We start from the raw sequence: 25921 nt of genomic DNA, 5'->3' as shown, positions 1-25921 counted from the left end.
GACTTTAATGGGAACATAAGAATAGATAATAGCGACTTACAAACAAATCAAACGTCGTCGTTAATCCATCTTTTATTCGATCTGCGTACCATCATCTTCATCAACTGCAACAAATTAGGGTTTCAACTTTCACACTCTCTACAATTCCTCTTCAATTAGGGTTTTGTGCGATCACACACGCATCCTCAAATCTCCATCTTCACTCGAAGATCGCAACAATGGCGAATGATTCTGAACAAACACAAGATCTCGTAGGCTCCTATTTCTTAAACCTATGGCGATTGAAGTCCAAAACAGCATCAAAAGACGTTGAAATGATGAATTCGGACAACGAAGACGAAGATATGGAAGAGGACGATGAGCCTGTGCCCACGGAACTCGATACGGTGAACAGTTCCGGTGGATTCTCGATCGTGTTGCTGGATAAGTTATCGGTTCAGTATCCGAGTGTGAGTTTGCATGGACATGATGTAGGTGTTGTGCAGGCGAATTGTCCTGCACCTGTGAAGCGTTTGTTTTATTATTTTGAGATGTATGTTAGGAGTGCTGGTGCTAAAGGTACTGTTGCTATTGGATTTACTACTGAAGGGTTTAATTTGCGCAGACAGCCTGGGTACGTAATCGAATTCGATAACTGATTGATTGTTGTTGGTTTATGTTTTTTAAATTGTATAATAATTGTTACTTACTGTGGTACTTAATTTGGATTAGATATCATTTTGAACCTGTACTTGATGCATTAAAATCTGTAATAGTTAGGATCTGGTTGCAAACACACATAAAATTGCAGAAAAATAAACAACACTAGGATTTTCGAGGTTTGGTCTAAGATGACCTACATCCACGGGCTGCAACCAGGATATAGTATTATTGTTGCGATAACTAGATAAGTGATTGTTGTTGGTTTATGCTTGTTAAATTCTAAACTGATTGTTAATGTGTTACAGTGCTAGTCGTTGAAATATGTAACTGCTATAGTTTTTTTAACTTTAGAATGTAGTCATTAGTGGTTGCTTTGATGAGAGTTCTTGTGCTGTGTGGAAGTTGGTTAGGTCGGAGTTGCAACATGAGACACTTGATTTTGAGTGAGTTTCCAAAGAGAAATTCAGTAGAAAATGGTTGTTGATGTGTTACTTAATTTGGAGTAGATATCATTTGGAACCTGTACGTGATGCATTAAGGCTGTTTGGCAACCTTGTGTTGAGCCATTAAGAGGCCAGACCAATTAAGAAAACTTACCCATTAAGAGGCTCGATGAACCATTAAGAGGTGTCTTTTAAGTGAACCAAACACACTCTACCCCTGACCGATTCAGAGGTAGCCTCTTAATGATACCAAAGAACTCCTAAAGTTTGTAAGACCATCTCCAACCCATTGTCATGGATGATGATGTGGCAGGTTAATGATGGAGGGCCGAGGAAATTAAATTTCGGGGCTAGTCCATGACCGATTTTTTTGGTCTCAACTCTCAAGTCTTTCCCCATGGAGCTGTTTGTGGGATGATTATTTATTTATTTATTTTTTTGAATCTGATTATAAGGAGTTTTGCGGGTTGTGATTTATTTATTTTTTTGAATCTGATTATAAGGAGTTTTGTGGTTGGAGTGGATACTGATGTGGAAATGTACGGAGGTTAGTGACATGGCGTTGAACTGATTGGTTAGGAAAAGTTTGTGAGAGGTTTTTGGGTGTTGCTGATGTGTCAGATGACCGGGCTTTATTTTTAGAGGTTTTTGAGTTTATTCATTGCTGATGCATTAATTGCTATAGTTCTTCAACTTTAAACTGTAGTCATTAGTCATTACTTTGATAATATTGCTTGTGCTATGTGGAACATGAGATTCGTTGATTTTGAGTGAGTTTCCAAGGAGAAGTTCAGTAGAATATGAGATGAGGAGAAGAAGACGACGTGAGATTTTTATTCGATACTAGTTCTGAGATTGCTCTCAACCTTCTAATCTTGATTTAGACATGGTTTAAAAAAAACGCTCGAGGCGTCCTTCTTGAGGCGCGCCTCGAGGCGAAACGGCAAGAAATCGAATAATAGGTGGCGCCTCACTGCTTGTTTTTATACGTACGCCTCAGTGGTATGAGGCGGACGTTTCGTGTCGAGGCGGAAGGGTAACTAAGAGGCGTATGTACCTTTTAGGCGGGAGAAATTAGGGTTTTTTAGGATTACCGAAGAAAACAGAGTCGATTATGAAAGAATCGGGATGAAATACAGAGGTAGCTGGAGACGTACCTGCCTTGGAGCGATGAGTGACCAAGAAAAATTAGGGTTTCATTTAGTCCGTATATATCCCAGACAGATCCATATATACACTGAGATAAAAATATAGAACATAATTACTTAATCCCAAAATCACTGTTTTACTTCTAATCCTTTCTAGAACCTACATAAGTCGCAGCATGTTTTCTGACATGTAACATGAATGGTTATGTTTCACTAATCTCGAAAAGCGGTGTATCTTTTAGTAATTAAGTAGATTAAATGTACATATTACTAATACGAACTTGATGATTATTTGAAGCACCATGATAGCTATTTTCATTCATCTAAGGTATTTCTGAAATATTTTTGAACTTGGTATACCGTGACAGGTGGGAAGCAAACAGTTTTGGATATCACGGGGATGATGGACTGCTTTATCGTGGGCAAGGAAAAGGAGAGGATTTTGGCCCAAAGTATACCACTGGTGATACAGTTGGTGGTGGCATTAACTATGCTTCACAGAAGTTATTTTTCACGTACTTTGTTTTCTAGCCTTCTTTTTTCACGCAAGATGCTCATTCTTTCAGAAGTTTTATATGAATGTGTTCATGTTGTTGATGCCAGGAAGAACGGTCAAGTGGTTGGAACAGTAGAGAAAGATGTAAAAGGTCGTTTATATCCTACAATTGCTGTTCACAGTCAAAACGAGGAGTAAGTTTGTGTTTTTTGCTCAAGACTTAACTTTTTGAAACTTTCTTTGCATTAGCTACAATCTAGTATTGAGCCATTTGGTACTACTTTAGTGCTGCCAGATTCAAAGTATACATCTGCCACTTAAATCGATGGTCAAATATATGTTTTGCTTTGAACATTGGGTATATGCATGGTTTAAAAAACGGTCGAGCGCGCCTCGAGACGAGGCGGTAAGAAAATGTGTATGAGGCGGCGCCTCATGGGTTATTATCTATATAACAATTAGGAACTTTGATGAACAGTAGATTTGACTTTTGACTTTTTTATATTTGTTGCCTTTTTTGGTCTATGTTTTAACGTAAATTTCGTTCGAAACGAGTCGGGTCATATATAATATGTTTCGTTACACAGTATAAATTCGAGTTGCTTTACGTTTCGACTCCGCTGCAATGCGCCGTACCATTCTTTAACTTAAAAAACACTATTTTCTTACGTGCTTATTTTTATGCACGTGTCGGTATAAATTCAAGTTGGTCTACGTTTCAGCGTAATTTTTTTTTTCGGAAATATGCCGGGTTAAATATAATATGTTTTCATGTTTATTTTCAAGTATGTTTTTAGTTAGTCTACGTTTTGACGTAAATTTTGTTCGGAAACCGCTCGGGTAAAATATAATACGTTTTGTTAGACGATACAAATTTGAGTTACTTTACACTTCGACGCCATGGCGATGCACGGGGCAATATACTAGTGTTTGTATGTACGCCTCTAAGGGCCGAGGTGTCGAGGCGAGGCGGTAAGAAAGTTCTTTGTTTGATGTTTTGTATTTTATTTTTTTTTAAGATGTATAATTTTTATATTTATTTTTTAATTCCGGCTCGGGCTTACGCCTCGTGAGGCAAAGGGAAAACGCCTCGAGGCTCGATTCTGTTCTTTTAAACCTTGGGTATATGTTTTTGCTATGGACATATATGGAGACATGTCTGGGATTTTGCCCTCGTGTTAAAAAAGTTTGGTGTGTTGCAGGGTGAGTGTTAACTTTGGTAAAGATCCGTTTCTCTTCGATATCAAGGTAACATGATATTCATATCCTTTCAACTTTCTTTTTGACTTTCTAATTTGAAGTCTTTCAAGTATTACTTTGGTTAAGTGACACGTTCAGTTAGCACTTTCTCTTTCTTTATAAAAAGACTCATGTGTACTCATCCACCTTGTAACTTGAAGTTATTTGATGGTGAACATGTTATGTTGAGCTGAAAGTTTTACACCGAAAACATTGATAAAACAGTAATTATGCTAATATATTTCTTGGAACTTGGGTGGTTAAGAGTATTAGACTGCTTGCATGAAGTCTTTTGGTTTGACAAAACCTTAGGTCTTGTTGGTATAGTTGGTTTCTATATTTCCTTTTCTTAGCGCATAATGTGCCTCTAAATCACTAAGAACTCAAATTGTTCAAAACTGTATATTTACATTCAGAAGTTTTTTGTCATCATATCAGAATACAATGTTTTAGTTAGTTCTGTTACTAGGTTAGAGACCCATGTATAACACGGGTTGAGTAACCGAAACATTAAATAATTAGTAATGAAGTTTTAGGAATTATAAAACGATATTTTGAGATAAGATGTGATTGAAGTTACGTATAAGTAAGTACTTTAAGTGATAAACCAATTATATTGAAAATGAAAGGAGATGGTTATACTTCATATATCTCTTTTCCATAAGTTACTAACTGATTATTTAATATGTTATGTTTTATTACTATTGCTTTTTTTAGTTAACTTATTTAAATTAAGGAATAAAATACGAAGGGTGAAAGAAAAAAAAGGGGAAAAGAAACCAGTTTATCTTTTACTTTTGTTAATATGTTGTTTGTAACTCACTAGTTATCTTTCTATTTCGTACACCATCATTCTTTGTGCATACTGCATAACTTCTAGTTGCTTTGATTATTTGTATGAAGTTGAATTTCTTCTTAATTATTGGTCTTTTATGCTTCTATATAATGTTGTTGCCACATCATTTTTGTGTTTGTATTGGTGAACAGGCATATGAAGCAGCTCAAAGGGCAAAACAAGATACATCTATTGAAAAAATAAGTATACCACAGACAGCGAGTTACGGGTGTGAAACTTACCATATTTTGTTTGCTTAGTTGCTTTTAGTTTTTTTTTGGCTCATTTGCTTGTTATGTTTAATTTTATTTGCTTGTTATTTCTGATTGTTACAAAATATTCTCAGTTTAGGTTGTGCTGATGTTAAAAAGTTGGTTAGCATATTTAGGTAGATGATTTACGTATGCAAGTGGATGAACCACCGTTTAAATTTCATAACTATTTTGTTGTATCAGAATTGTTCGTTCCTACCTACAGCATTATGGCTATGAGGAAACCTTGAATGTATTTGATGAGGCTAGCCAAACTTCAGTTCCTCCTGTTACCGGTTTTCATGATAATGGCTTCAACGAGCATGCCATGTATGCATTAACTCATAGAAAAATTCTTCGAAAGGTATGCCCATGATATTTGTTATCATACTGTTTGATGGCTTTGCAGTTTTTTTATTCTCTATATTCATCAGGTTTCATTTTTTAGTAATTTGTTTGTCTAACTGCAAGACTTGACTTAAATTTTATTTCTTTTTTCTCATTTCTTTTTGAAGCTAATTATGGATGGTAAAATTGATGATGCAATTAGTAATCTACATGAGTGGTATCCCGAGACCATCCAGGTAAAAAGTTCAATTTATTAGATACTGCTTTTATTTACTGTGGTTAAGATTCCTATATTCTACTGATCCTAAATTTTGGTCTCTGCAGGATGATACATCAGCCATTTGCCTTATGCTACACTGTCAAAAGTTCATCGAACTAGTTCGGGTAAACGATTTCTCTTTAAAAGTTTGAATGATGGTTCCCGACATTTAACTGTATCAAGGCCTTGGTTTTAAAAAGCTCGCCTGAGGCGTTTTACACACAAGGTGACCAGAAAAGCATCTCAGGCCCTCGAGCGGCGCGTCATGTACGTGCGTAAGGGTCTTAAGGAGGCTGATATGTAAAAACGACCAAACGGATGAAGAGATTATGATTGGTTTACTTGATTAAAGCTGATTTGTAACATCGATGTAGCTTGTGGTTGTACATAAAGCTTTTTTGGTTGTACATAGAGCAACATTTAGCGTATTGCACCTATAGTCGAAACCTAAAAATGCCTTGGAGCGCCCCATGCTTTTTAAAACCAAGATTAAGGCTTATTGTGTTGCTTTACAACCTTCAGTTTATGCTTCTATAATAAATGATTGTATATGTTCATGACGGAAAACCTTGAGCTATTCTTTGTTTTTCAGGCTGGACGTCTAGAGGAAGCTATGGATTATGGGAAGAATCGATTTGAAAAGTTTTATAACTTGAAACACTATGAAGATCTTGTGAAGGTAATCATCAAACTCAAAACCGAGAACATAAGCAAAATACTGCGACCGTCACTAAACATCGGTGATTTATTTAGCCATTTTAAGCTCTGTTGATGAGATTTTTTTCAAGCTTGCGCTCGGCTCATTTAGTTTTTTTATTGAATATTTGATTATTTTTTTATATACATATATAATTATTTTAGTAAGATATCTGTATTTATAATTATATTTTTACTTTAATAACATGACATGTTATTTAGTTAATTTTGCATAATATATATATATATATATATAGAGAGAGAGAGAGAGAGAAAGTATAATGTACTTCAAGGCTTAACCTACATTAACATACATGACAAAAAATATAACGTGCGTTATTATCATAGAACGTGCGTGATTATAGTCCCATGCGTGATTATGTGGTCCCATGCGTGATTATGTGGTCCCATGCGTGATTATACCCCTGATCCAACGGTTACCATTGTCTCCTACGTGATGTATGATAAGGCTTTTTGTATGTTAACCGTACTCTATATATATATATATATATATATATAATTATTGTGTAGTATATATGTTACAATAAATACAAATTATAATGTTTATACAGATAATGGGCTCATTTAGGCTCGTGAGCTTAGCCAAGCTCAATATATGAATCTTGTGCACGTTTATTAAACGAGCTTAATTTCAGGCTCGAACTCGAGCTCATTTAAAGCTTGGCTCAATTCGGACTTTTAGCGAGCTGATATTGAGTAGCTCACGAGTTGCTTGACTCATTTATTTCTAGTTTTTGAGATTATGACTGTGTGTAGGACTGTGCTGCTTTGTTGGCGTATGAAGAACCAAATAAATCAACAGTGGGGTATTTGCTGGAGGAATCACAGAGAGAGAAGGTGGCGGATGCAGTAAACGCCATAATATTGTCTACAAATCCGGACTTGAAAGACCATAAAAGCTGCTTGCATTCGTATCTCGAGACACTTCTGAGGCAGCTAAGTGCTTGTTTCTTACAGAAACGATTACTCAACGGGAATCAAGGAGAAGCTTTCCATCTGCAAAGAGTGCTCCTTGCGAAAAACACTTAGCTGTTTGAAACCTTTGGTATACTGTCGATATCGCGACTTGACATTTTTCTATTCAAATGTTTCTGGTCGTAACTAAACCAAAGCAGTAGCATGTACATTTTTTCATGGTTTTTCCTCAACACTTGAAGAATGCGTTTGGGTGTTAATTTCTAACACTCACACGAACAAAACAAACGCGGTTCCATTGTGTTCTAAAAACGTACACAATTCATTGTGTACCAAAATAAACGTAATAAAAAAATTCAATACAATATAATATTGATGTATGCAATAAGACATAATAAAAAAGCATAACTCCATTGTCAAAATAATGAATCCATTTAATAAAACGCAATAAGAAAAAAACAAATTTTCAAAACAAAAAATTCCTTCATGGTGAAGTCATGATGAAATGGATTCTCACTTGATGGCAACAAAGAAGCTGCTTGCAATTAATTTGAAGTTGCTGCATCATGACTTTTTGATTCACTTCAACATACATACGCTTCTTTGTAACGTGCAAAGATTGCTTAGGTATATCAAACAACGCCGCTTGAAGAGAGCGCAGGTGACGGTGGAGACGTGGTGGAGCGGTGGTGGTTGTGATTCAATTGGGTGGTGCGGTGGTTCTAGAGGATTTAGCGGCATAGATGGGATGAATGGTGTTTATGGAAGATGGGGTTTTAGATTAGGGAAGATGGTTTCTGATCCGGAAGATTAGAAATTGACTAAAATGTCCTTTCTTGTTATTTTTGTTCTTTGCCACACGTCATTCTATTATTGCTTCCTACCCTTGCTACCTAAACCAAACAATACTTCCTATTTAATTCTTTCTCTTGTTTTATAGACGCATTAAGTTTTGGTTATTCATTGTAGTTTTAGAGTATTAGTGTGAAAAAAAGGTAAAATGAACAAAATTTTGGTTATTGGATTGTGTTTGTGTCAGTATGCAAATAGAGTGTTGCAAATAGAGTGTTTGAGTTCATATGTTTGACAATATTGTTAGGTTAATTTTCGGGATTTGTTCATTAACATTTCAAATACAACTAATTTAACAAACAAATATTTTATTTTGTTGCGATTATCTTAAGATAGGTTGTTGTCTATGTTGAAGCCTTTGTCTATCCTCATCACATTCCTAAATGGTTAGGAATGACATAATTATTTTTTTTTAACAATCTGACCTTACTCTACACCTAAAACTACACCATTGTCTACCGCTAGACATAAACTCGCAACCTCGAGATATCATTTTATACATTTGGATACAACTACAACAAATACTCTTTGAATGACATAGTTACCTATCTTCAAAGAATTCATATCAATGAATGGATACGAAGCATAATTAAAAAAATAGATATGAAGCATAATTCAAAAAAAAAAAAAAAAAAAAAACTTTTTTTTGGAAACTCTATATTTATATTTTGCATACTCTTTTTTTAGTGTTGTAGAAATGTATCATATGATGGATTATTTTCAGAAACATTTATCAATGAAAATTACCAATCACGTATTAGCAAAATGTAAAAATCAAATATAAGTCAGAAAAATGGATGTTACTTGTCAACTATACACCAATTTGAAAAGTAAACGCTAAACTCCAAATTTTTACTAGATCACAAAAGTAGATGTTAAAAAAAGCTAATCATCAGACATTTTATTTTATAGTTGTATCTTCTATATATACATATAATAAAAGAAACCAATAAATAGACACGTGTCATTCATTGAAGATGTTTACATTTGTAATTTCCTACATTTTTATACTTATCTTATATCAATTAATTAAATAATAAATAATCAATTAATATTAAATCTTATCTTACTTTGAATTTCGGATAGAATCATTCTATTTTTTCTAATAATATATTATCTTCAAATTTAAGTTATAAATTAAAGATATTTTTTAAATAATAGCACAAAACAATAATTTTAAACTTAAAGAAACAATAATACGCTCATGTAAAAAATTTAAAGTACAAACAAAATATACAAAATAACTTATTAGACATTAGATCAAACTTTAAAAGAAACACTAATTAGGAAGAGAAACTAATAATATAATTCTATTTTTGATTTTTCAAATTTAGGTTATAATTAATTCGAATTAAACTTAACCAAGTTTGTGATTTGATTCGAATTAAACCGAACCAAATTTATGATTTTTTAAACGAATCCAATGGCGTATGATTTACTATACAAAATTACATTTATTTAATCAGTGTAATACATGGTGTTTTTAAAGATATAACTTTTTTATTATTTAGTATATATTCGCCCCGCTTGCGGTATGCGTATATAATGTATATGTGTGGATGCTCGGAGGGCAAAAGTGAAACTGCACTAATTTTAACCTTATTTTACTAAGTTCGTAAAAATAACGTTAAAAGCGGCGGACGATTAATAATGCATCATCATGTTGTGGCATTGATAATAGAAAGACAAAAGGGAACATACACTAATCGGTCTTTGTCCCGATTGCTGAGTGTTATGTGCCTTATGTCCAAGGCTTGATGCAAAACTACTATCGAGCCGGGGGTCTCACTGAAAGTAGCCTCTACATCTTACACTCCTCAGACCCTACCTTAACTTTGCTATTGGTGGGATTTACTAAGTATGATGATGATGATTTAGTATATATAATTAGATTTATTCAACCCGCATAATACACGAGGTTTATAAGGATATAACTTTTTTATTATTTAGTTTATAAAATTACATTTATCCAATCCGTGTAATAAACAAGGTTACAAAATTATATTTATTTAACCCGTGTAATACACAGTGTTTTTAAAGATGTAACTTTTTTTATTATTTAGTATATATAATTAGATTTACTCAACCCGTACAATACACGGGTTTTTATTATTTGGTATATAAAATTATATTTATTCAGTACAATACATGGGGTTCTTAGAGATATAATTTTAATATATAAAATTACATTTGTTCAACCCGTATAATAAACGAGTTTTTTAAAGAATAATTGTTTTAATTTAGTATATAAAATTACATTTATTCAACCCGTATAATACACGGGGTTCAAACCTAGTTTGATATAAAAGAACACTAATCTCTTAATTTATTAGAATCTTTTAATTTTTAATTTTATTTTGGTCAAAAATCCGTTCTGGCCAAAACCAAATTAACCTTTTTATTTAAATGACCCGTACCCATTTTGCTTAAAACCCGTTGTGACTTGAACCCGGTATGACATGTTATCCCGCCTCCCCGTTTTGTCAAGTATACGGCAATGTGATCGCATATCCACTATAGCTCACGCGTATAACAAGGTGCCTCGTAACTTCTGGTTATGGGCGTGATGTATTACTAACATGACTATAGAGGTATATCTCATCTCAAAAACTTCTTGTTTCGTGATTTCTAAATCTTGTTTAAGACAGGTGTAACATGTGTTTGTGAATGGGTCATGATCTATAACATTTGGTCGGACCTAGAGGTGCAGAAACTGGATTTTTTTGTCCAAACTGGTTCGGGTTGGAACCAGTTCTGGTTTGGGTCATACTTGGTCGAAACCAGTTCGTGTTAGAACATGTTTTAGGGGGGGGGGGCATCGATTCATCTCACAACCCCCGTCCCCTAACAACCCGGTAATGGGCGGCCGTAGCCAGTTTCAATGGTATCGGTGTTTATCATTTTGGCATCGGAAATTACATCAGGACCGTAGTTAGGAAATATTTTATCAGAGTAAAATACCACACTTTCATAATATTAAACACGTGGGAAAATCCCAAGTTTTAAGTACACACATTTTCATAAGAATAAATCATATTTTATTTAATTAAAATCTCTTTTATTTTAGATAACTTTATAGCCACTTTTCCAAGCCTCCAGTGCTGTCCAGCTGGCTTCTATTTGGCTTTCACATTTTGTTACCTGAAACGCGTTTAAAAACATTTTGTCAGTGGGAAATACTGGTGAGTGATCTCAGTTTAATCAAGTTAAGTAAAAACCATTGTACAGTATTAAGGGCGGTCGCGCAATTACATTTGTTTCCATCTACTTCAATTACCACCCACGGTACTGTCGACCCGACTTGTGGTCATGTTACTACTCACAATGTAGTAACAAATTTTGTATACAAAACCCCCAACATACCGACGATAATTGTAGAATACAAATACTCAATTACTGTATAATATAATATTAATTAAGTGAGGTTTTGTAAAAACAGTTTGCAAAAAGGAATTACTCACTTTGCTGTCTTAGGGTTTCCTTTAAGGATTTCCTGGTGATTATCTATAAATTTCACAAATGCACACGTGTTAGTATAATAACCCAATATTTACATTAGTAATACCCTCCCCGAGACGGCATTCCAACGACTACGTCGGGCAGAACCTCGACAGCCGTTACGGAACCTTGGATCAATCGGGCAGCGTATCTAATACGTAACCGGGGTTATGATACTTACAACGGGGCAGAACTTCGTTATTTAGGGGGGTATACTACCCAAATATTACTTTAACTATGCAGAAATTCGAGAGAGGGAAAGGTCGTGAGCGAATTCGACTGAACTGCCGAAGGTTGCTATTTATAGGGCTGATATTGGACTCCCTCGCGGCCCGCGAAGGTTGTAGCCAATGGCTACGCGGCCCGCGACGTAGGCTGGGTAGGCCCTAGCCTAGCCCAGTCATCGATCTAGCTTCGACACACGTCCGACACATGGCAGCACCGGGCTGCGCCTCATGTCCCTTCGCTTGCGCCCCGCGTAGACCAGGGAGTGGTCTTACGCGGCCCGCCAGAGACCCATTTTTCTTATTTTTATTTAATTTTAATAATAATAAAGGTATTTGGGGTCCATTTTTCGTATATGGGGTGTATTTTAGGACATATAGGGATACTTTAATTATATTAGGGGTGTCGGAAAATATTTAGGAGGGTTGTTATATCCTCCCCACCTTGTTTTAGAGCCTATCCTCGAGATCTACTGGCATAGGTGTGGATATTTCCTTTGCATCTCTGATTCAAGCTCCCATGTATACTCCGGTCCTCTCTTGGAGTCCCATTTCACTTTGACCAGAACTAATGTCACACCCCAAAATCCACATGCGGAGTACCACCGCTTGGGGGCGTGACTGACCAGGATCCAACCACCAATTATACTGAGGATTGGTGATTAGTAATAATGTTCGCCAACCATAATGGTTAGCAAGCATCATAGTGTAAAGCTCAAAAGTTTAGGTTTAAGTAGCAGTTCAAATAAGTAGCGGAAGCATAGACAAAACAGTTTAAAACAAGGTTCGTAGTTCAAGTTTAGTTAGAACCCAACACATGGGTTAGACGACCACTACACATCCCCAAGTAGCAAGCTCCTGAGTCACTGGGTACCTGCAAAGCATGCAGTAGAGTATCAACAAAAATGTTGTCGAGTTCACGAGTTGTCCAGTTTTTAATTACCAAAAACTTGTTTCACCAGTTAATTTATCTGTTTATACATGCCATGGGGAGCTACCCCATAAGTAAGCGACTAAACTGTTTTTCCAATACCGAATACTAATTAACCCCACGTTTTCGCAGTGCCCCGTTTGTCAATGTTCTATCATCATTGACGGTTGCCAGAGTACATTAGTTCACTCCCGTTCCCAGTAACAAGGGTCGGTGTGAGGCTGGTTAGACCTAAATAGCGCTATCAACTAATAACCCGTTCGCCAGACCCCGGCGACTAATCGGTATCATGTACTAGGGACTTGAGTGATAGAGTTTCGTTTAGTGTTGCTCGTTGCATTCCGTATAAACAGTAATTAACTAAGAGTCCCATTTAAGGGGAGAAAAGTAGGTTTGTATCCCTTACGAGAGGGATAGCGTTGCTTAAGTTTCCGTTTCCCAAACCACCGGGAACGCATGCTTTAATAGTTGTGAACTCACCTTGGGTTGCTCCGCAGATTAGTTTTACTTGGTCAAGCACGCTGGTCACCACGTCCTAACATGGTTACCAGTTTGGGTCAAACTCGGATACAGTTAAGTCACGTAGATTCTACACATAGCATACATATCATACCAGTACTCTACACGTTATTGGGCCTGTTCTAACAGTTAAACAGCACATAGCACAGTAGCACAGATACAAGCCCAGAACACGTTGTCACATTTGGTGGCCCAATAACTGAGTTGGACAGCCCAGTCGAGACCAGGTGGTCTTGACTCGAGAACACGCGGTCTCGAGTCGTAACCAGGAGATCTCGAGTCATGAACGTCTGGTCTCGAGTGGTGTAGGCATGGGTCGCAACCTTAGAGGTCTCGAGTCCAGCCTTGAGTCGAGATCATGAGGTCTCAAGTCGAGATCGTGAGGTCTCGAGTTGTAGCTTGAATGGTCTCGAGTCGAAACCAGAGGTCTCGACTCGTTTGTCTGCTGATTCTGGTACATCTGCGAGACTTGTACTAACCAATAGAATTTCATATTCATGATTTTATGTACTATCCAATGAGAGTTCACAAACATGATTTCTTGTCTAAACTTTATTCAAAACAGATCAAAACACACAATTTCAAATCTTCATATCATGTTCATAATACATTCAAATAGTTCATCATTTTAGGGTTTTCATATATTAACTCAAACATGTTCATCCTATAAACCTATGTTCATTCAATCCAACATAACCCCAAACCGGGTCACAATTCAATCATCATCATCGGCCCTATATCTAGCACATAACCACCGGTTCATCCTTAGATTTAAGTATATTTATGCCTTTTTTTTCATAAGAATCTTGCACACCATATTTAACAACATCCTTATTAAATTTAACGCATAACCAAACATGTAGATCATTTCCAACCAAGAACATATAATCACCCAACATCTTTAACCGATCATCTACATTATTTACTCATGCAAATTATTCATGGAAAACATTTAAACAAAGCATGCATATCATTTATCAATCAAAGCATCACAAACTCTAAAAGTGTGAAATGCTAACCGAATGGTGTCTGATGTGAGAGTAGTATGGAATCAGCCGAAAAGAGGACCTTCGAGCTAGGACAAGAGCTTGATTTCTGCTACACTTGATCCGAGACAAGAGGAGAGGGTGGTGTTGCTAGGGTTTAAGGTTTTAAGTGTGAGAGAGAGAGTGTGTAGGAGAGTGTGTGTGGGTTTTGGGTTTTATACAAGATGGTGCACCCTACATGGATTCCGAGTGGCTTTAGGGGTGCATGGCCCAACCGGCCCAACCGTTTACTGTTTACTCGAGACGAAGTGGTCTCGAGTCGGGCCGTTGTGTGTTGGGCTAGGTTACCTATGTGGGTTGGCGGCCCACAGATTGCAAGTCAGCGGTCTCGACTTGGAACCGCGGTTTCGGTTCATTACATATATACTTATATACAACTATACTTTATATGTACACATTATTAACACACAGCACATCAAGATAAATCACAAACATTCATTTAATATAATATGTACACGTATGATGCCAATACAGATAGTTGTTCGGGAAAACCTAGAGTGTCACATTATCCCCAAGTTTTAAGAACTTTCGTCCCGAAAGTTAAAGCAGCCACTGTCAAGCTAGTGAGATCGTTTCAACGGGATGTCACATCATCCCCCCGTTAGTTTGGAATTTCGTCCCGAAATTCGGTTGTAGCTTCAGTGCTGGGAGTTTCATTTGGGAACAACTGGGGATACTTGCGCTTCATCTGGTCTTCCCGCTCCCAGGTAAACTCTGGGCCACGTCGCGAGTTCCAACGAACTCGTACGAGAGGTATCTGGCTACGTTTGAGGGTTTTGATCTCTCGATCAGTGATCTCAACCGGTTCCTCGGTAAAGTGTAGCTGTTCGTCAATAGTGAGTTCCTTGAAAGGAATTATGAGTGTTTCATCTGACAGACACTTCTTCAGATTTGACACGTGGAAGACGTTGTGCACCGCACTCAGTTCTTCAGGCAGATTCAATCTATAAGCCACCTTACCAATCTTCTTGGTAATTTCGAATGGTCCGACATATCGCGGATTAAGCTTGCCTCGTTTACCAAAACGAACCACACCCTTCCAGGGTGAGACTTTAAGTAGAACCCGGTCACCGACCTGGAATTCTAGAGGTTTCCTGCGCTTATTAGCGTAGCTTTTCTGGCGGTCACGAGCTGCCGCCATGCGTTGCCTGATTTGGGCAATCTTTTCAACTCCATCCACGTTGAGGAGTTTTACCCCATCCACGTTGCCTCTTGTTCAACTCCTTTTGGTCCAAAATTTGCTGGAGACTCTTGTGATCGGTGTAAATCATGCACTTGGTACCGTACAAGTAATGTCTCCAAACCTTAAGTGCAAAAATGACTGTTCCGAGTTCCGAGTCATGTGTCGTGTAGTTCCTTTCGTGAATCTTAAGTTGTCGAGAAGCATAGGTGATAACTTTCTCGCGTTGCATCAACACACACCCTAATCCCTGAATAGACGCGTCACAGTAAATCACAAAATCGTCGGTACCTTCAGGTAACGAGAGAATAGGAGCGCTACAAAGGTTATTCTTTAGTTTCTGAAAAACAGACTCTTGAGCATCATCCCACTTGTAATCAACACCCTTCTGTGTGAGAGTCGTGAGGGGTTTAGCGATCTTCAAAAATCCCTTAATGAATCTGCGGTAGTACCCTGCCAATCCGAAGAGTTGGCGAACTTTGGTTGGGGTTTCAGGTGTAGGCCAATTCCTTATAGAGTCGATCTTAGCTGGATCGACGTGAATTCCGTCCGTATTGACTACGTGTCCAAGGAAATGAACTTCTCGAAGCCAGAAGTCACATTTCGAGAACTTGGCGTACAGTTGCTTATTGCGAAGGAGTTTGAGAATAAGACGCAGGTGTTGTCCAGGCTCTTCTTGACTTTTTGAATAGATCAGGATGTCGTCAATAAACTCAATCACGAATCTGTCGAGATAAGGCTTGCACACTCGGTTCATGAGATCCATGAAAATCGCAGGCGCGTTAGTCATTCCAAAGGGCATGACGAGGAACTCGTAATGACCTTAACGAGTTCTGAACGCAGTTTTGAAGATATCTTCGTCACGAACTCTCAGCTGATGATAACCTGATCGCAGGTCAATCGTAGAGTAGTAGCTTGATCCTTGCAACTGATCGAGTAGGTCGTCGATGCGTGGGAGTAGGTAACGGTTCTTGATGGTAACCTTATTCAGTTCATGGTAATCAACACACATACGGAATGTGCCGTCCTTCCTTTTGACAAAGAACACTGCGGCTCCCCAGGGTGACAAACTAGGACGGATAAATCTTTTGTCCAACAGTTCTTGTAGTTGCGTAGAAAGTTCCTTCAGTTCTACAGGGGCTAACCGATAAGGCGCACGAGCTATAGATGCCACTCCGGGAGCTAGCTCGATTCGGAATTCGACCTGACGATGAGGAGGGAGTCTAGGTAGTCTTCAGGAAATACCTCGGAGCAATCGCGTACAACTGGAAAATCTTCGATCCTCTTTTCCTTTTCCTGTGTGTCGGTGACGAGTGCTAAGATAGCGGTGTGCCTCTTTCGTAAACACTTCCGGGCTTTTAAGAATGAGATGGTACATGTGACAGCTCCATCTTTGTCACCTTGAACGATAAGGGGTTTGCCAGAAGGGCGGGGAGTAAGGATAACTTTCTCTTGGCAGAGGATTTCAGCTCGAGGCTTGGATAACCAATCCATACCAATGAGTCAATGACGACGTCGAAGCTTCCGAGAATGATGGGGAAGAGGTCGATAAAAAAGGTCTGACTAGACCAAGTGAGTTTGCAGTTGTTGATAACATGCGAGGTCTCGATGTTTCTGCCATTAGCTAACTCGACGATATGCTTAGAACTTAATTACGTAGGCGGGTGCTTAAGCTTCTCACTAATACGTAGGGATACATAACTAGCATCGGCTCCAGAATCAAACAATATAGAAACATAATGATCATCGAGTAGGAACTTACCCGCCACGACGTTGGGATAATTCCTGTTTTCTCCAACTCCAATCACAAAAGCCCTTCCTCTTGCACCAATCCCAGCATTGTTGTTGTTTTGATTGTTGTTTCCAGCTCCCTGGTTGTTGTTGCGGTTCCGGTTCAGTTCAGGGCAATCCTTTCGCATGTGCCCGTTGCTCCACATTTGTAGCATCCACGGTTGCTTCCTTGCTGCTGTTGTGGTTGTTGTTGATTTATCTGGGGATAATTCATCTTAATGTGCCCCTCGACTCCACACTGGAAACAGCCCCTGATGTTCCCATGATGTTGTTACTGCTGCGGTTGGTTCTGCCTTGCGGGATGAGGGCTCCTACAATCCTTGGCCTTATGCCCCACCTTATTACACCGCTGACACTTGTCCCTTGCACAGGGTCCATTGTGATGTCGGCCACACTTGTCACACTTGGGTCGTTTTCTTTGGTAACCACCCGTTCGCGGGTCAGGGCCCTCGCTCCCAACGACCCTCCTTTGTTGAGCTTGAGGTGGTATGGTGCTGGGACTCCCACTTTGGTAGTCATCCCACTTGCGTTTGCCGTATTCAAAGGCATTAGTTGTAGCAGTTACACGCCTGGGCAATCTGCCCTCTTCTACCGCTTGGTTTGTGAAATGGTGTGCTAGACGGATGACTTGCTGGATTGTAGGGGGTTTGGTTGCGATCACTGAACCCTGGACTTCTGGAACTAAGCCCCTAAGGTAGAGGGCGATTCGCTTGTAGGGAGGCTGCGACAAGTTAGGACACAATGCAGCCAAGTCATTGGACCTTTTCGTGTACGCTTCGATCTCCGAGCCAACCATCTTTAACCCATAGTATTCCATTTCCATCTTCTGCATGTCATCCCTGTGACAGAATTCTTCCCTGATTAGGTCCTTGAAATCGTCCCATGGAGTGGCATTTGCATCTGCCAATCCGAGCATCTGGAATTGCGCGTTCCACCATGAAAACGCTTTTCCTTGAAACGTGCTAGTGGCGTACTCTACTCGTTTGCTACATGGGCTTTCACCTTCTTCGAACGCAGACTTGACCCTCCTGATCCAATGTAAAAGACCTGTTGCTCCTTCCGTGTCATCGAAGGGGTGTGGTTTGCATTCCAAGAACGCCCTGAGGGTGCCAACACGGGGTTGGGTGTATGTGGATGGTCCTTCTGGGTTGGTTGCCAAGGCTTCAGCGACCCGAGCGTCTATCAGGGCCGCCAGTTGGTCCCTTGTCAGGGCTATGCTGTCTCCATCGAGTCCGGTCATTTTCTTGGTGTTCAGAAAACACAGAGTGAGAAAGACGTCGTAGTGAAACAAGAATGAGGAGGAAGATGGTGAATACATCTAACTAGGCACACTAGTACGTATAGTAGAGCATAAAGCATAAAGTAAACAATCAAGTAAACGCAAGTCCGAGCTATGAGGTCTAATGCGTTGAGTCTTGCACTTGGAGTGTAGTGTCGTCGCGAGTCACGGGTTATAGTCTGGTTTTTCTCGAAAAGATTCCCTTTTTAAAACCAAATTCACTATAACCAATGGCTCTGATACCAATCTGTCACACCCCAAAATCCACATGCGGAGTACCACCGCTTGGGGGCGTGACTGACCAGGATCCAGCCACCAATTATACTGAGGATTGGTTATTAATAATAATGTTCGCCAACCATAATGGTTAGCAAGCATCATAGTGTAAAGCTCAAAAGTTTAGGTTTATGTAGCAGTTCAAATAAGTAGCGGAAGCATAGACAAAACAGTTTAAAACAAGGTTCATAGTTCAAGTTTATTTAGAACCCAACACATGGGTTAGACGACCACTACACATCCCCAAGTAGCAAGCTCCTGAGTCACTGGGTACCTGCAAAGCATGCAGTAGGGCATCAACAAAAATGTTGGCGAGTTCACGAGTTGTCCAGTTTTTAATTACCAAAAACTTGTTTCACCAGTTAATTTATCCGTTTATACATGCCATGGGGAGCTACCCTATAAGTAAGCGACTAAACTGTTTTTCCAATACCGAATACTAATTAACCCCACGTTTCCGCAGTGCCCCATTTGTCAATGTTCTATCATCATTGACGGTTGCCAGAGTACATTAGTTTACTCCCGTTCCCAGTAACAAGGGTCGGTGTGAGGCTGGTTAGACCTAAATAGCGCTATCAACTAATAACCCGTTCGCAGACCCTGACGACTAATCGGTATCATGTAGTAGGGACTTGCGTGATAGAGTTTCGTTTAGTGTTGCTCGTTGCATTCCGTATAAACAGTAATTAACTAAGAGTCCCATTTAAGGGGAGAAAAGTAGGTTTGTATCCCTTACGAGAGGGATAGCGTTGCTTAAGTTTCCGTTTCCCAAACCACCGGGAACGCATGCTTTAATAGTTGTGAACTCACCTTGGGTTGCTCGACAGATCAGTTTTGCTTGGTCAAGCACGCTGGTCACCACATCCTAACATGGTTACCAGTTTGGGTCAAACTCGGATACAGTTAAGTCATGTAGATTCTACACATAACTAACACATAGCATACATATCATACCAGTACTCTACACGTTATTGGGCCTGCTCTAACAGTTAAACAGCACATAGCACAGTAGCACTGATACAAGCCTAGAACACGTTGTCACATTTGGTGGCCCAATAACTGAGTTGGACAGCCCAGTCGAGACCAGGTGGTCTCGACTCGATAACACGCGGTCTCGAGTCGCAACCAGGAGATCTCGAGTCATGAACGTCTGGTCTCGAGTGGTGTAGGCATGGGTCGCAACCTGAGAGGTCTCGAGTCCAGCCTTGAGTCGAGATCATGAGGTCTCAAGTCGAGATCGTGAGGTCTCGAGTTGTAGCTTAAATGGTCTCGAGTCGAAACCAGAGGTCTCGACTCGTTTATCTGCTGATTCTGGTACATCTGCGAGACTTGTACTAACCAATAGAATTTCATATTCATGATTTTATGTACTATCCAATGAGGGTTCACAAACATGTTTTCTTGTCTAAACTTTATTCAAAACAGATCAAAACACACAATTTCAAATCTTCATATCGTGTTCATAATACATTCAAATAGTTCATCATTTTAAGGTTTTCATATATTAAATCAAACATGTTCATCCTATAAACCTATGTTCATTCAATCCAACATAACCCCAAACCGGGTCACAATTCAATCATCATCGTCGGCCCTATATCTAGCACATAGCCACCGGTTCATCCTTAGATTTAAGTATATTTATGCCTTTTTTTTCATACGAATCTTGCACACCATTTTAACAACATCCTTATTAAATTTAACGCATAACCAAACATGTAGATCATTTCCAACCAAGAACATATAATCACCCAACATCTTTAACCGATCATCTACATTATTTACTCTTGCAAATTATTCAAGGAAAACATTTAAACAAAGCATGCATATCATTTATCAATCAAAGCATCACAAACTCTAAAAGTGTGAAATGCTAACCGAATGGTGTCTGATGTGAGAGTAATATGGAATCAGCCGAAAAGAGGACCTTCGAGCTAGGACAAGAGCTTGATTTCTGCTACACTTGATCCGAGACAAGAGGAGAGGGTGGTGTTGCTAGGGTTTAAGGTTTTAAGTGTGTGAGAGAGAGTGTGTAGGAGAGTGTGTGTGGGTTTTGGGTTTTATACAAGAAGGTGCACCCTACATGGATTCCGAGTGGCTTTAGGGGTGCATGGCCCAACCAGCCCAACTGTTTGCTGTTTACTCGAGACCAAGTGGTCTCGAGTCGGGCCCTTATGTGTTGGGCTAGGTTACCTATGTGGGTTGGCGGCCCACAGATTGCAAGTCAGCGGTCTCGATTTGGAACCGCGGTTTCGGTTCATTACATATATACTTATATACAACTATACTTTATATGTACACATTATTAACACACAGCACATCAAGATAAATCACAAACATTCATTTAATATAATATGTATACGTATGATGCCAATACAAGATAGTTGTTCGGGAAAACCTAGAGTGTCACATTATCCCCAAGTTTTAAGAACTTTCGTCCCGAAAGTTAAGGCATCCACTATCAAGCTAGTGAGATCGTTTCAACGGGATGTCACATCACCCCCCCGTTAGTTTGGAATTTCGTCCCAAAATTCGGTTGTAGCTTCAGTGCTGGGAGTTTCATTTGGGAACAACTGGGGATACTTGCGCTTCATCTGGTCTTCCCGCTCCCAGGTAAACTCTGGGCCACGTCGCGAGTTCCAACGAACTCGTACGAGAGGTATCTGGCTACGATTGAGGGTTTTGATCTCTCGATCAGTGATCTCAACCGGTTCCTCGGTAAAGTGTAGCTGTTCATCAATAGTGAGTTCCTTGAAAGGAATTATGAGTGTTTCATCTGACAGACACTTCTTCAGATTTGACACGTGGAAGACGTTGTGCACCGCAGTCAGTTCTTCAGGCAGATTCAATCTATAAGCCACCTTACCAATCTTCTCGGTAATTTCGAATGGTCCGACATATCGCGGATGGAGCTTGCCCCGTTTACCAAAACGAACCACACCCTTCCAGGGTGAGACTTTAAGTAGAACCCGGTCACCGACCTGGAATTCTAGAGGTTTCCTGCGCTTATTAGCGTAGCTTTTCTGGCGGTCACGAGCTGCCGCCATGCGTTGTCTGATCTGGGTAATCTTTTCAACTCCATCCACGTTGAGGAGTTTTACCCCATCCACGTTGCCTCTTGTTCAACTCCTTTTGGTCCAAAATATGCTGGAGACTCTTGTGATCGGTGTAAATCGTGCACTTGGTACCGTACAAGTAATGTCTCCAAACCTTAAGTGCAAAAATGACTATTCCGAGTTCCGAGTCATGTGTCTTGTAGTTCCTTTCGTGAATCTTAAGTTGTCGAGAAGCATAGGCGATAACTTTCTCGCGTTGCATTAACACGCACCCTAATCCCTGAATAGACGCGTCGCAGTAAATCACAAAATCATTGGTACCTTCAGGTAACGAGAGAATAGGAGTGCTACAAAGGTTATTCTTTAGTTTCAGAAAAACAGACTCTTGAGCATCATCCCACTTGTAATCAACACCCTTCTGTGTGAGAGTCGTGAGGGGTTTAGCGATCTTCAAAAATCCCTTAATGAATCTGCGGTAGTACCCTGCCAATGCCAAGAGTTGGCGAACTTTGGTTGGGGTTTCTGGTGTAGGCCAATTCCTTATAGAGTCGATCTTAGCTGGATCGATGTGAATTCCGTCCGTATTGACTACGTGTCCAAGGAAATGGACTTCTCAAAGCCAGAAGTCACATTTCGAAAACTTGGCGTACAGTTGCTTATTGCGGAGGAGTTTGAGAATAAGACGCAGGTATTGTCCAGGCTCTTCTTGACTTTTTGAATAGATCAGGATGTCGTCAATAAACTCAATCATGAATCTGTCGAGATAAGGCTTGCACACTCGGTTCATGAGATCCATGAAAATCGCATGCGCGTTAGTCATTCCAAAGGGCATGACGAGGAACTCGTAATGACCTTAACGAGTTCTGAATGCAGTTTTGAAGATATCTTCGTCACGAACTCTCAGCTGATGATAACCTGATCGCAGGTCAATCGTAGAGTAGTAGCTTGATCCTTGCAACTGATCGAGTAGGTCGTCGATGCGTGGGAGTGGGTAACGGTTCTTGATGGTAACCTTATTCAGTTCATGGTAATCAACACACATACGGAATGTGCCGTCCTTCCTTTTTGACAAAGAGCACTGGGCTCCCCAGGGTGACGAACTAGGACGGATAAATCTTTTGTCCAACAGTTCTTGTAGTTGCGTAGAAAGTTCCTTCAGTTCTGCAGGGGCTAATCGATAAGGCGCACGAGCTATAGGTGCCGCTCCGGGAGCTAGCTCGATTCGGAATTTGACCTGACGATGAGGAGGGAGTCCAGGTAGTCTTCAGGAAATACCTCGGGGCAATCGCGTACAACTGGAAAATCTTCGATCCTCTTTTCCTTTTCCTGTGTGTCGGTGACGAGTGCTAAGATAGCGGTGTGCCCCTTTCGTAAACACTTCCGGGCTTTTAAGAATGAGATGGTACATGTGACAGCTCCACCTTTGTCACCTTGAACGATAAGGGATTTGCCAGAAGGGCGGGGAGTACGGATAACTTTCTCTTGGCAGTGGATTTCAGCTTGAGGCTTAGATAACCAATCCATACCAATGACGACGTCGAAGCTTCCGAGAATGATGGGGAAGAGGTCGATATAAAAGGTCTGACTAGACAAAGTGAGTTTGCAGTTGTTGATAACATGTGAAGTCTCGATGTTTCTGCCATTAGCTAACTCGACGATATGCTTAGAACTTAATTACGTAGGCGGGTGCTTAAGCTTCTCACTAATACGTTGGGATACATAACTAGCATCGGCTCCAAAATCAAACAATACAGAAACATAATGATCATCGAGTAGGAACTTACCCGCCACGACGTTGGGATAATTCCTGTTTTCTCCAGCTCCAATCACAAAAGCCCTTCCTCTTGCACCAATCCCAGCATTGTTGTTGTTTTGATCGTTGTTTCCAGCTCCCTGGTTGTTGTTGCGGTTCTGGTTCAGTTCAGGGCAATCCCTTCGCATGTGCCCCGTTGCTCTACATTTGTAGCATCCACGGTTTCTTCCTTGCTGCTGTTATGGTTGTTGTTGATTCATCTGGGGATAATTCATCTTAATGTGCCCCTCGACTCCACACTGGAAACAACCCCTGATGTTCCCATGATGTTGTTGCTGCTGCGGTTGGTTCTGCCTTGCGGGATGAGGGCTCCTACAATCCTTGGCCTCATGCCCCACCTTATTACACCGTTGACACTTGTCCCTTGCACAGGGTCCATTGTGATGTCGGCCACACTTGTCACACTTGGGTCGTTTTCTTTGGTAACCACCCGTTCAGTGAACACGGGGGCGTGGCGAAAGTACAGCAGGCGCATTAATTGTAATTGTGAATTACAATTAATGAAGAGAGAGAGTGTCAGGCAGGCACGGGGCCGTGCCCAGCCTTCTGTTCAGCCTATAAATAGGAGTGCTTGGTTTCATTGCAACTCATCCCTTGGCACACCACCTCTCTCACACTTCATCCACCACCCACCACCACCATAACACCATCATCCACCACCATCATCCATTGTCCATCATAGAGTGTGTCAGTCGTCTCGGGATCCAAGATTGATCGTAAGAGTTCTTGACAATCAAGGCCATGTTTGCCTAAGTCTCTTACATCACTTGGTGAAGACAAGTGTTTAGTTTAATATTTTTATTTTCAATATTTTGCACTTTTTATTTGGTTTTGTATTAATGACTTTAATAACTAGTTGCTTATGTTGAAGGTGATCTTTCCTTATCGTTTGTCCGTGGTGTCTTGGCATTATTTTAGTGTCTATATAAAATAAAAGATTTTCACCATTCATATCTCCACGGTCTATGTGGAGGTATGTTGGCTACTTGGTCGGGGGTTAAGGGAACGGTTTGGTAAGGGTCTTGCCCTTGTTCAGCGTTTAGAGGTCCTGCAAGGGACCTGGGTCAATTTTAGTAGGATCTCCTTCAATGCCCATAGGTATTGGATGGCGGGGATCCAAACTCTTTGACCTCCTCATAAGTTAACTACTATTAATACTATAACCCGGCTATTTAGGACTGTATCCCTGCTGACTCAGACTACTTAGTCGAGGGTAACGTCACCGCCAAAAGCGGGGCCTACCATAATTTGCATTAATAACTTAATTCATTATCTTCCAATAATCCAACCCTTTAGGATTGTATCCTTGCTGACTCAAACTACTGGGTTGAGGGTAGCGTCGCCTTCAAAAGAGGGGCCTACTACAATAACTAAGATAATCTCTTAAACAAGTGCAAAAGTGCGAAAATAATCAAAGGTTATACTAATACACGAGTCGGATCCAAGTGATTCATCTTGTCTATCTGTTTTTATTCTTATTTTATTTTCAGCATTTAGTTAGTTTTTATTTTCTTAGTTTAAAAATCTTTTCTAACATTTTGATTTGGTTAGACGTTGAGGATAAACCGGTACTAAAAGCTCTTGTGTCCTTGGACGACCTCGGTATCTTACCAACACTATACTACGTCCACGATGGGTGCACTTACCCATATGTGTGTTTAGTGTTAGTAAATATCGTGTTTTATAAATTTAAAACTTGGCTAAAAGTGTAAAAAGGGCTTAAATTATACATCAAAAATATATTACACCTAACGCACATCAATTTCTGCTACACTTGATCCGAGACAAGAGGAGAGGGTGGTGTTGCTAGGGTTTAAGGTTTTAAGTGTGAGAGAGAGAGTGTGTAGGAGAGTGTGTGTGGGTTTTGGGTTTTATACAAGATGGTGCACCCTACATGGATTTCGAGGGGCTTTACGGGTGCATGGCCCAACCGGCCCAACTGTTTACTGTTTACTCGAGACCAAGTTGTCTCGAGTCGGGCCCTTGTGTGTTGGGCTAGGTTACCTATGTGGGTTGGCGGCCCACAGATTGCAAGTCAGCGGTCTCGACTTGGAACCGCGGTTTCGGTTCATTACATATATACTTATATACAACTATACTTTATATGTACACATTGTTAACACACAGCACATCAAGATAAATCACAAACATTCATTTAATATA

The 25921-nt window shown here is 39.9% G+C and overlaps 1 protein-coding gene across 2 annotated transcripts; it reads left to right on the top strand.

Moving 5' to 3' along the window:
• Positions 1 to 32: 32 nt before the first annotated feature.
• Positions 33 to 24708, top strand: LOC110936661 (ran-binding protein M homolog). Of its 2 annotated transcripts, XM_022179076.2 has the most exons (11): positions 33 to 613; positions 2602 to 2748; positions 2837 to 2923; positions 3932 to 3977; positions 4956 to 5032; positions 5259 to 5418; positions 5570 to 5638; positions 5727 to 5786; positions 6254 to 6340; positions 7135 to 7423; positions 24696 to 24708. In XM_022179076.2, exons 1-10 carry the CDS (start codon positions 219 to 221, stop codon positions 7405 to 7407), a joined length of 1401 nt encoding a protein of 466 aa, XP_022034768.1. In that variant the 5' UTR covers positions 33 to 218; the 3' UTR covers positions 7408 to 7423; positions 24696 to 24708. The 2 variants fall into 2 exon arrangements, with proteins under 2 accessions (XP_022034768.1, XP_022034767.1); XM_022179075.2 differs by lacking the exon at positions 24696 to 24708 and having other exon boundaries at positions 7135 to 7581.
• The last annotated feature ends 1213 nt before the right edge of the window (positions 24709 to 25921 follow it).

Source organism: Helianthus annuus, chromosome 4, assembly GCF_002127325.2.
Source record: "Helianthus annuus cultivar XRQ/B chromosome 4, HanXRQr2.0-SUNRISE, whole genome shotgun sequence".
In the NCBI taxonomy this organism is placed as follows: Eukaryota; Viridiplantae; Streptophyta; class Magnoliopsida; order Asterales; family Asteraceae; genus Helianthus; species Helianthus annuus.
The sequence above is the reverse complement of the archived record's forward strand: the minus strand, read 5'-3'. Positions and strand labels throughout refer to the sequence as shown.